Source organism: Stomoxys calcitrans, chromosome 4, assembly GCF_963082655.1.
Source record: "Stomoxys calcitrans chromosome 4, idStoCalc2.1, whole genome shotgun sequence".
In the NCBI taxonomy this organism is placed as follows: Eukaryota; Metazoa; Arthropoda; class Insecta; order Diptera; family Muscidae; genus Stomoxys; species Stomoxys calcitrans.
In genome coordinates, this window is record NC_081555.1 from 130,849,353 (window position 1) to 130,861,544 (window position 12,192).

The following is a 12,192-nucleotide window of genomic DNA, read 5'->3' on the forward strand; positions in this document are numbered from 1 at the left end:
ACATGTAAGGTCTATATCCAGTCGGGTCAACCCACCCTAAAATTATGCCTCAAATGGCCAAGTACACCGAACGGGACAATAATGGACAAAAACGAAAGGTGTTTGAGAGTAAAATACGAAACTTGTATAAAAAATTTAGGCCAATTCCCGAGGGTCGCCCTAGCCTAAAATTTAGCCCCAAATGGATAGTATAACAAATGGCACAATATGGTAATCTAAAGAAATGTGTTTCAGAGTTAAATACGAATATAAATTATTTTCAAATTTGCAACATGTCAGAAGGGCAAAAAAACACCGGGCCAGCTAGTAAAGTATATACAGTGCCGGCCAAAAAAATAGCACCATTAAGTTTACCTGCATACTTCTGTATAATAAACACATTAAAATATTTCTTATTGAGTTCAGTATTATAGGGAAGAAAGATAATTACGTTACGTTTTGTTTTATTTAAATATTCTAATCAATTTTTAATGTTGAAGCCAATATTACCGCAGTCAAAATAATAGCAACACATGACGTTTTTTTCCCAAATCCCGTTAGTTTTTTTACCCACCACCGAAGAATGGGGGTATATTCATTTTGTCATTCCGTTTGCAACACATCGAAATATCTATTTTCAACCCTATTCTTGATCTTCTTAAAAATGTAAAACTATATAGCCATGTCCTTTCGTCCGTCTGTTGAAATCACGCTAGAGTCTTTAAAAATACAGATATTGAGCTGAAACTTTGCACCGATTCTTTTTTTGTCTCTAGGCAGATTAACTTCGAATGGGCTAGACCGGACTATATCTTGATATAGCCCCCATATAGATCGATCCGTGGATTTAAGGTCTTAGGCCCATAAAAGCCAGCGTTTTGTCTTAGGCCACTCGACATCCTTCTCCAATTTGGCCCCGATCGCTGCCATGTAGACCGATCTCTTGATTCAAGGTTTTGGGCCCATAAAAGGTTTAAGCTTTTAGGCCCATTTAAGACGCATTTATTGTCCAATGTCGCCGAAATTTGGGACAGTAAGTTGTGTTAGGCCCCTCGACATATTTTTGCAATATGGCCCAGATCGATCCAGATTTGGATATATCTACCATATAGACCGATCTCTCGATTTAAGGTTTTGAGCCAATAAAAGGCCCATTTATTGTCTGATGTCGCCTAAATTTGGTACAGTGAGTTGTATTAGACCCTTATCTATCCTTCACTTATATGGGAAATATAACTTTCTTACAGGCCAAACTAACGATTTAAGGTCTTTAACACATAAAACGTGTAATTAACGTGTAATTTTTATGAAATTTAGAACAGTTAAATGATGGTGATCGGACTATATTAAGATATAACTATTTTGGGTTCATAATGATGCATTTTCCACAGGATTTTGAGGATATGTTGTTAATATATACATATATTGCAAAGTGAAGAGTATCCAAAGTTCGGCCTGATCGCACTTTATGCGGTTTTACACCAAGAGAAAAGTTGATACCAAACGTGCTCATTTCAGTACCACACGGTATTAATAGTAAAGCAACACCGTATGGTACAAAAACAATACCGGATTATATGGACGGAACATAAAAAGAACGTATTCCCCAATTTTGGCAAAATGTCAAAAAAAAATGTCATTTTGTCAAAATTGGGGAATACGTTCTTTAACATTTCTACCATATTAAGCTTTTCCACAGTGTGCGTATGCACATACTCATACATAAATATACACATGTCGATGTTACTGCCTCTAATTGTGAGCAAGTGAATCTGGCAAGAGCAAAGCTGTCAGCCACATGCATATTCACAGGCGAATGTAGAAGTCAGTCGTAAAGCGGTTACGAATCGAGTAAGTCAAACGTTCGGATTTCTGGGGTATTCCCACCATTGTTGTTTATTGCGTGCCGTGATATTTACAAGTTGAAGCCATTTTTGTCATAAAGCCACACATTGTTTTACGCACACACTCCGATAAACAAAACGTCCTTTAATAGGGCACTACCAATAAGATACACACACATACATAATAAGACGAATGTAAATCACAAGCTTTTTTCAATCATCTAAGTTGGTAAATTTTTATCGTCTTTAACAAAACAAACAAACAATTGATGTGAATTGCTTAATTAATATTCACGGCAGAGGTGCGTGGTTAATAATTAAAACGTTTTTGCTTTTTGCATAAATACCTATCAGCAACTCAAAAATAATCATAAAAACTCCTAAATCAATTACATGTCAAGTGTTTGCAGCAACAACTCGTAATTAAACCACATACCCAGTGGGAAAAGGTAATCAAAAGTACTCGTATATGAAAACATAATCGATAGCCTTCATAATCGATACTTCACAAGGGAAATATCCTAGACAAAGAATACATTCCTTTTACTTGACCGAAGGAAGCACTATATAATTCATTTAATAGAATACATTATTCAACAATTTATTTGGAATGGATTTTATGACTTATTTATTTTAATTCATTATTATTTTTATAATTTTATAAAAAATCAAATTATTTATCCCCCAAAATAAATTAAATAGTTTATTCTGCTAAATGTAAAACTACCAAAATTATCATTTATTATTAATTTTAATATTTTGGATTTTAAACACCACTATTACTTTAGGAAAATTTGCTTTTTTGGAAGGCAATATATATGATTCGATTTAGAATGTACCCCAGACAAATAATTATATGTGCATTAAGTAAAATTGCGCTAAAAAATGTTAATGTTTTTTAAATGTTTCTCTTTTTTGATTTTTTGTTACTTTACTTATTCAGTATTGTCACATAGAATTCCAAAGCATTTGAAATTTTTTTGATAGGAAAAAAAATATTTCAAAATTTGTTTCATAGAAAATATTTATATGTGCATATTTACATTTTTTATATATCATGTATATGTATGACGCTGATCGCCTGGGTTCGAATCTTGGCAAGACCATCAGAAAAAAATTCCACCGGTGGTTTTCCCCTCCCAATGCCCCAGAGATCTTTAATGTATTTTAAATCGGGATTCATCGAAAGCCATTATAGTGAATGTACTTTACTTGATCAAAAATAGGCCTTTTTGAACCGTTCAATATGGATTTATAAAGGTCACGAGAACAGCTGATAACAGCCGGCCAATTTGACGGTATTAAGATGTCAGTTCTGTGTTTACATTCACAGCAAACCGCCCCATTTTTTGGCACGTTCTCTTTGTTTGTGTTTCTCTTTCTCTCATTTTACCTGTGCACGTAATAACACGAGCGCAAGCTTTCTCTCATTTTATCTGCACACGTACACACTTGAACGCAAGTTTCTTTGGCTGTGTTAAGAACAGTGTCATTTTTGAAATGACATCTTTATGACGATATGGCGAATTGCACCATATGATTTGTGGTTGTTGTACGAATGAGGTCACCTTTAATTGTTTGGCCATTATATGGAGCAAGGCTTGTTTTATAAAAACCACACAGTTCGTTAGGAAATTCAATTATGTTTTTGTTAAGGAGGATTTTATATAATTCTGCATTAATTTTAGTTGGAACAAAGCATATTTGTATCTTTTCAAGTGTTACAACCAAACACCATAAGAAATACGTGGTCATGGTTTTGGTTGCAGCACTCTTCCAATATTAATGATGACCATCGGGTCCGTCAATATTCAAGTTTACTTCGTATGAAAATTATAAAAATCGGATTCTTACGGTTCAGATTTGGATCTAGCTCCCATATAAACCGATCTCCCAATTTGATTTCTTGAGCCCATGGAAGCCACAACATCATCCGATTTGGCAGAAATTTTTCACAAAGTTTTCTGTTATAACTTCCAACAACTGTGCCAAGTACGGACAAAATTGGTCAAGAACCTGATATAGGTCCCTTATAAACCGATCTCCCGATTCGACTTCTTGATCCCCTGGAAGCCTCAAATTTCATCCGATTTGGCAGAAATTTTGCACATAGTATTCAGTTTTTCCTATCAACATCGGAGCTAAGTACGGTCCAAATCGGTCTATAACCTGATATAGCTCCCATATAAACAGATCTTCCGATTTGACTTCCTGAGCCCCTGGAAGCCGCAATTTTTGCACGCAGTGTTCTATTTTGAATTCCAACAACTGTGGCAAGTACGGTTTAAATCTGTGTATAATCTGATATAGATCCCATATAAACCGATCTCGAGATTCGACTTCTTGAGTTCATGGAAGCCACTAGATATAGCTCCCATATTTTAGCAGAATCCATGGTGGTGGGTTTCCAAGATTCGACCCGACGGAACTTAGCTCGCTTTTACTTGTTTTTGCATCTCATGCTTATATTAGCTGCTAGTTGTCGAATACGCCTTTTTGTCTATGGTTTGCGTACGTCCACTCCGGTGCTGTATTTGGCAGAGCATTAACATCATTTCGTTCCATTTTCCCTCAAAAATCAAAAAAACAATTATCTTAGAGTTTATTTCCATTTTTATTAAAAAGTAGGTTGATTCTTACCAGTTGCTATGTATTTCATAGTAATCACTGAAAAAAATTGGAAATTGTTGGCTCTTTAGCTCTTCAAACTGTAATTATTACTAATGCACATATAAATATTTTCAATGAAAATTTTAAACTCCCACCGAAATTAAGGATAACGGTAGTTTTGGATGAAGTTGGAAACAGAGAATAGGCAATGGAATGGCTAAGTGTTCAAGTTAATGACAATTTGTCCTTTAATTGTTGTTCAATTACTGTTCTCATTTAGATGAAAAACAGTAACATTTGTTCTGCACATATAATTATCAGTCTGGGGTATTTGGCATAGATGTGAGAGCTCTAATATAACTCACTGCTAAAAATTTTCACAATATAACAAGCTAAAATTTATCTAATTTAGACCATGAATAAAAAAGTTTCATATGAAAAATTCAATTTTTTTAAATTGGTTTCCTAAGAAACTTCTTTCATTCTACACAACACAAGGCAAACTAAATCATGTATGTTTTTGAAATGACAAGACTGCAACAAGAGATAACGGGATTCTAAAAAGAAGAAGAATCCTGACTCACAAAAACAATACATCCCACTTCATTAGATATGGCGTTACACTCTATAATCAATGTGCAATTTTTTTGAAATGAAATTAGCCCCTCTATTCTTCTTTGTGATATCTTATAAAATGTCAATTCTATAACGAATTATATTGGATTGCCCAAAAAGTAATTGCGGATTTTTCATATAGTCGGCGTTGACAAATTTTTTCACAGCTTGTGACTCTGTAATTGCATTCTTTCTTCTGTCAGTTATCAGCTGTTACTTTTAGCTTGCTTTAGAACAAAAGTGTAAAAAAGTATATTTGATTAAAGTTCATTCTAAGTTTTATTAAAAATGCATTTACTTTCTTTTAAAAAATCCGCAATTACTTTTTGGGCAATCCAATATAATGTAGATGTTCCAATTGTAAACCATTAGCCATTTTCCCACTGGGTACCTAGATATAAGCTCTTTTTAAATCAATCCACTCTTCTTTACACTCTCTTTCTAACACTTAAAAAAACTTCTTATCAAAGGTATTTGAAATTACACCGCTCAAGTGCCGCCATAAATACGTTGTCTCTTTATCGTGTAGAGAATTTTACACTGTCTTACAAATGTTTGCCGGCAAAGAGCAGCATAGTGACAATTGTTAATAATCTTTTAAAATCACCAAAAGCCGTTACATTAGTTGAAAATGAATCTGTAAGGCGAAGGTTCTACTCTACTCTGTGTCTCAGTGAAACCATCAAAAGCAATAACAACATCATCTCCAAATACCAAACAAAAATACAAAAACAATTTGCCAACAAACAAACCACCACAACAGAGCTCAACAGGTTTCACATTACAAATACAAGTGCAGCGTGGTGGTATTGTCGTCGACCTCACAATTTCATTGGGAATAATTCTACAAGGTCGTTACGTCATCACAGCCGACAGCAACAGTTGCCACCACCACCACCATTATATCAACAACAACAACAACATCTTTTATATCCAGCTTCTCTGCCGCTTAACCGACCACAGACACGTTCTCTCAATATGGGGTCAGCAAATTGCAAAGAATATGTTACCACAAATGATGCCTGCTCCAATCGGCCTGAGAACGAAAATGGTGAGTTGGTTTTATACTTTTTGTGTATTACCCAGTAGATGCTTAAGTTTTGAAGTTATTAGTCATAGGAATGTGTATTTAGAAATTGTGTGGTTGGTTGACAGACCGTCCAATTCTTGAGTATCGTAAAAATGTATGTTTTCGAAAACTTCATCAAAATTTGATTTAGTAGAATAGCATTTGCTAGCATTTATTCGATCCACCATAGAATTGGGGATACACCAACATCGTCAATCCACTGGTATCACCTTAAGATATTGTTCAAGGACAACCCTAATAAGAGCTCGATTTAACCCAATCTTATATACCCCCACCATGGATCGCGTTTTCAAGATCTTTGATCAAATTTTCATGACAGACTAGGCGATTTATTATAGGAGCTAAATGAGGGCTGCTATATACGTGTCTGGCCTAGGCAACACCAAGTATTGCCGGGTGCAATCTGACATTTGACACTTTCTAGCATAATCGTACTCAGAACATTTTGAACTACGACCATCATTTGTGTTGTTTACAGTAACTTGAAAAAATTAATTTGAGAAAAAAATGGATTTAACTCGTAAATATTTTCGTGCGACCATTTTTCTAACTTTCTGCGTGGATTATCTCGACAAGAATACATTATTTGACTTACATTTTTGTATACCGATGAAGAACCAACTCATAACACTGTGAAAAACTGGTTTAATAAACTCAGTCGTGACCGAGGCTGGCTTAAATTCGAATTTCGTGAAGGTCACGACTGTTCCGCTTGAGCAACGCAGGATGATCAATTTTGAGTGGTGCACCAACATTTTAAACCTATTAAATCCAAAAATATGATACCCAACCCCATATGAAGAATCTTCTTATAACACATCAACTCTGCAAAAAATTCTCATTCGATACTTTTAGTAATTAAGTAATCTAGAAATAATCCACTTTAACGAGTGGATTATTTCGACCGAAAAAACTGTAGTGCTGAAACTACTTCTATACCATTTCGTATGGCAGCCATGTATGTATATACTTTTCCCCAAAGAGGATTCGCATTGCGACATGCAGTTCGGTCTCGGTTATTAAAAGGAAGCCCCTTATCATTGAGTTTAAACCTGAATCGGCCAGCATTCATTTATATGTGAAAAGTTTGCCGCTGTCCCTTAATAAATAGAATGTTCATGGGCGAAATTTGCATTGAAGAACTTAGTACCGTAAATGAAATTGTTTTCACTATTTTTATACCCTCCAACATAGGAAACTAATTTCGGCATTCTGTTTATAACTCCTCGAAATATTCGTCTAAGAATCCATAAAGTATGTATATTCTTGATCGTCATGACATTTTAAGTCGATTTAGCCGTGTCCGTTTGTCCGTCTGTCGAAAGCACGCTAACTTCCGAAGGGCTAAAGCTAGCCGCTTGAAATTTTGCAAAAATACTTCTTATTAGTGTAGGTCGGATGGTATTGTAAATGGGCCACATCGGTCCATGTTTTGATATAGCTGCCATATAAACCGATCTTGGATTTTTTGACTTCTTGAGTTTCTAAAGGGTGCAATTATTATCAGATTTGGCTGAAATTTTGCATGAGGTGTTTTGTTAAGATTTCCAACAATTGTGATTAGTATGGTTGAAATCGGTCCATAACATGATCTAGATGTCATATAAACCGATCTGGGGTCTTGAGTTCTTGAGCCTCTGGAGGCCACAATTCCTGTCCGATTGAGCTGAAATTTAGCATGACGTGTTTCGTTTTTTTCCATCTGTGCTTAGTATGGTTCAAAACGGGTCATAACCTGATATATGTAGCTGCCATAGAAACCGATCTTGGATATTGACCTCTTGAGCCTGTAGAGGGCGCAATTATTACCCGATTTGGCTGAAATTTTGAAGAATTTTGTTATGACTTCCAACGACTGTGTTAGTTGTAGTTGAAATCGGATCATAACCTCATATAGCTGCCATATACACCGATCTGGGATCTGGACTTCAATTATTCAATTATTACCCGATTTGGCTGAAATTTTGTACAACAGCTTCTCCTGTGACCTTCAACATACGTGTAAAACATGGTCCGAACCGATCTCCCTTTTTTACTTCTTGAACCCCTAAAAGGCGCAATTCTTATTCAAATTGTAAAATTGAAATTTTACACAATAACTTCTACTATAGTCTCAAACATTCAGTTAAATTATGGTCCGAATTGTACCATAACTTGTTTTTTTATGGAAATTTACTATGAAATCGTAACTTAATATCTACCTTAAGATTTCTCGTAGTATTAACAATGTCTGACAATGTGCCACAGATTTATACATCTTCAGTTGCATAGGCTCGAAAGTCGTGACTTCTTCAAATTTTTCCCTTAATAGCCGGGAGTCGGAACAGCTACTGAAAGTGGGGATAGTTTCGCCCAACCTTACAAACCACGCTATATTTCGAACGATCTCTCAATTTGACTTTTTGTCTATTGATTGTTTGTATTACTAAAACTCAATTTTCAATATTGTATATATATATATACAAAACAATTATTGATTACAAAAGTTAATCTAAATTTAAGTGAGTGAGTCATCTTGGAAATGGATTGAAGGGTTGCATGTCAACAAAAAGGACCTTAAGGACAAATAAATTCTTAATGTTTTTTGACACGAACAGTTTTCAGTCGATAATTTTGGCCTAACTTACAATCAATAAATGTGACACAAAAAATGATTACCACTACTAATTCTAATGATTTCCTCTTTCTACACGAAATTGACAGTAGTCGCACCAAAATAATAAGCAAGTTCTTAATTTAAATTTACAGAAATTTTTATTTTAAATAACTATCTTATCAAATAGTATAAAACCCATGTTAATAATTGTCAAGTTTCTGGAGCTTTCTGCATTAATTATCGTTTCGTGTTTTCAAAACCGCAACCGCATAGACAAATCCACTTCCTTCAAAATGATAAAGCGGGCATATTTTGTATTCCAAAACGTTGCCAACAAGTGGATTGCGAAATTTGGGAAACAAAGACTTTTTAAATTGTACTACCTTTTAAAGTTCGATATGAGGTCGTCTTTACAATAATAATTTCTGAAAATTTCCATGCCATGAATATGGAATCAACACAATGAAAATTCAATTCTAAAATCTCTAAAAAGTAAACGTGAAGGTTAACAACGATTTTTATTATGACGATTATTAAATGAATTTGTAAACAAAAATATGATAGCATCAAATTCCATTTGTTCCTATTGATTTAAAAATTAACTTACAATTAAGAACTAGTTGAGTACTATTCAAATATTTAAATTGGAATTGGCCAAATTTCAATATTAAAAAAGACATTCTGCAAGCCTTTAATATCCATGGCCTCTGCTGACCTTCAGTTATATGTAAAAGCTCATTAAGTTTGATTGTTTATATATACCTCTCTCTCTCTCTCTCTTTGAGAGCAATTAAAGAGCAATTGGCATTCACCATCAATAAAATTGTTTGACATTTTTTTGTTTTATTTCGCAAATACTAGCAGTCCCCCCTACTGGGCGGAGAGCCAACTGCTGAGACAATGTAAGAGACTTCAAAGCTGGTAGTTGATTTTAACATCTGTTGTGAACAAACAATTTCAACCCCATTTAGAGGTGGAAATGCAATGCATATAAACAGAGATGCCAACTTGACTTACGAATGTGAATAATGGGTAACATTACCTTATCATTTAAAATACAATAGTTAAAAAATTAACAAATTAACTCTACAATTTAGGCTGTAAATGCATCAAATGTATAAGAATTGCTTCCTGTAGGTGCTCAGGAAGCGAAATCAATAGATAAATTTATATGGGAGCCATATCAGGTTATGGACCGATTCGGATCATACTTGGTTCGTATGTTGGCAGTCATAGCAGAAATTATCGGGCGAAACTTTAATCAAATCAGATAAAAATTATATAACGCCAATATTTAGTTAGCTATACTAGATCTTGTTACATTCGGGCCAAATATGGTCCAGAGAAACTTATTTGAAATGTCAATAAAAACAAAAGTACTTCAGTTATTATTTTAATACTTTTTTTTTTTGAAAATACAATATCCCAATGTTCCCAACTATTTGCGCATATGCTGATTAAATCGATTTATGTAATTCGTGTTCACTCTTTGCAGCATATCAATCGATATGTTGGCCACAGTGTAGCGAATTTTGTTGTTGAGGTGTGCTATGGTCCGTGCTCGATCGACATAAACCAAGGATTTTAAATAACCTCATAAACAGATATCGCACGGACTCAAATCTGAAGAGCGTTGTCAATCAGCATTTTACATGCATTTTGACGGGGAACAAAGTGGAATTTAGGGTAGTCACAAAGGCCAATTTATTGGGAGGAAATTTAAGGTCTTGGTGAAGAATTTATCGAACAGGTGTGTGGAGGGATGCAATTAGTGGATTAACGTGGCGTTAAGTGCAAAATTAAAGTCAAAACACTATAACAAAGGAAAAAATAAATCAAATTTATATTGATAAGTTAATATTTTCAATTAACGGTTATTGAAAAGAAATGAATTAACTTGAGTTTTATTTAGTTTTTTATATCTTATGTCGTTGTATAAGATATTCAGAATTAGTGTTTTATTTGTATTTTTGTAATGTTATATCGCCAATATAATTAAGCTTCAAGAAGGTTTTTAGTTATGTTCCCCCTTGAACTTCCCATTGATATGTTGTTAATGCCGGTCTTAAGATGCTAAATGCAAAATTTTAGCTGCAACTTTGAAGTTATGACCAAAATACTAGAAATACCTCCATGTTTTTTCAGTTTTAGTCAGTCTTCTATTTTTTTATATACAGCGGTCAAAAAAAGTATTCATCATTCAATATTTTTTTTTAATAAGTCTACAAAAGACAATTGGAATAAAAACATATTAAACTAATGATGCAGTAGTGCTTGTGTGATATATATGTACACAATTTCATTGTTTTTAAAGAAAAAAATAGTATTTATTGGAACAAAAAGGGCCATTTTACAGCTGAACACAAAAAATTAAACAAAAAAAGTATTCATCATTGCAAAAAAACAAAAAAATAAATAACATAATTTAAAAAAATTAATACTTTGTTATTCGACCAACGCGTCTTATAACTTCTTTTAAACGGTTTGACATCGATTGGACTAATTTAGCGGTTATATTTTGGTCTATATTAGTCCATTCCTCCATTATCACCTGTTGCATTTGACTCTTGCTCGAAAAATTGCGCGTTCTCAATTTGCGTTCGAGATGTTCCCAAAGATGTTCAATTGGGTTCAAGTCGGGACTTTGAGGAGGAGTTTTAATGACTTTGGGGCAGTTATACAGCATCCACATCTTGGTATTTAAAGCAGAATGTTTGGGGTCATTATCTTGATAATATTGAAAGTTATTACCAAGCCCAAGTTTTACAGCACTATCTTTTAAATTCCTCTTTAAAATGTCAACGTAATACTTATGATTACTCCATTAATAATTTCAAGATTTCCCGCTCCTGAAGCCGCCATACACCCCCAAACCATTAAACCACCTCCACCATGTTTTACAGTAGCAACTGTGTTTCGTTCTTCAAGCTCTGTATTTGGTTTTCTGTACACTATGACCTTTCCATCGCACCCAAAAAGATTAAACTTGCTCTCGTCTGCAAAAATGACTGTTTTCCAAAATGATTCGGGCTGTTTTACATACATTTTTGGGAAGTTTAGCCTTTTCACTCGGTTTATTTTATTTATAAAGGGCTTCTTACGTGCAGTTCTTCCTCTGTAACTATGCCTTTTGAGTGTATTTCGAATTGTTTGTGTAGTAACTTCCTTCCCTAAATATTCCATAGTGTTTTTACGAAGAATGGTCGCATTTGTCTTCGGAGTTTTCTGAACTTGCCGCACTAGCCAACGCACATCTCCAACTGAAAGTGCTTTTGGTCGACCAGATCTTGGTTTATTGTCAACAGTTTTCGTTTCTGTCCACTTTCTGATGATGGATTGTATAGTAGATCGTGGTCTATTTAATATTTCACTGATAGTTTTTTGAGTTAAACCATTCCTGTGGTGTTTTATTATCAAAACTTTTACCTCATCAGAAACCTCGTTTTGCTTACGACCCA

At 34.3% G+C, this 12,192-nt stretch overlaps 2 protein-coding genes across 7 annotated transcripts in view; one reads left to right on the plus strand and one right to left on the minus strand.

The window, feature by feature from the left end:
* Nucleotides 1-12,192, minus strand: part of LOC131997388 (general odorant-binding protein 28a-like) — a 91,721-nt gene that overhangs the window by 39,149 nt on the left and 40,380 nt on the right. The gene's annotated exons all lie outside the window — the stretch shown is intronic.
* Nucleotides 1-12,192, plus strand: part of LOC106086461 (apoptosis-inducing factor 3) — a 42,077-nt gene that overhangs the window by 15,605 nt on the left and 14,280 nt on the right. For 2 of the 6 annotated variants that reach the window (XM_059368349.1, XM_059368348.1), the window contains exon 2: nucleotides 5,519-6,099. In XM_059368349.1, coding sequence (XP_059224332.1) covers nucleotides 5,519-6,099 — 581 coding nt within the window. Of the gene's footprint in view, nucleotides 1-1,794; nucleotides 2,019-2,131; nucleotides 2,243-5,518; nucleotides 6,100-12,192 lie in introns of those variants that run through there. The other 4 variants (XM_013251144.2, XM_059368351.1, XM_013251143.2 and 1 more) reach the window with 4 other exon arrangements.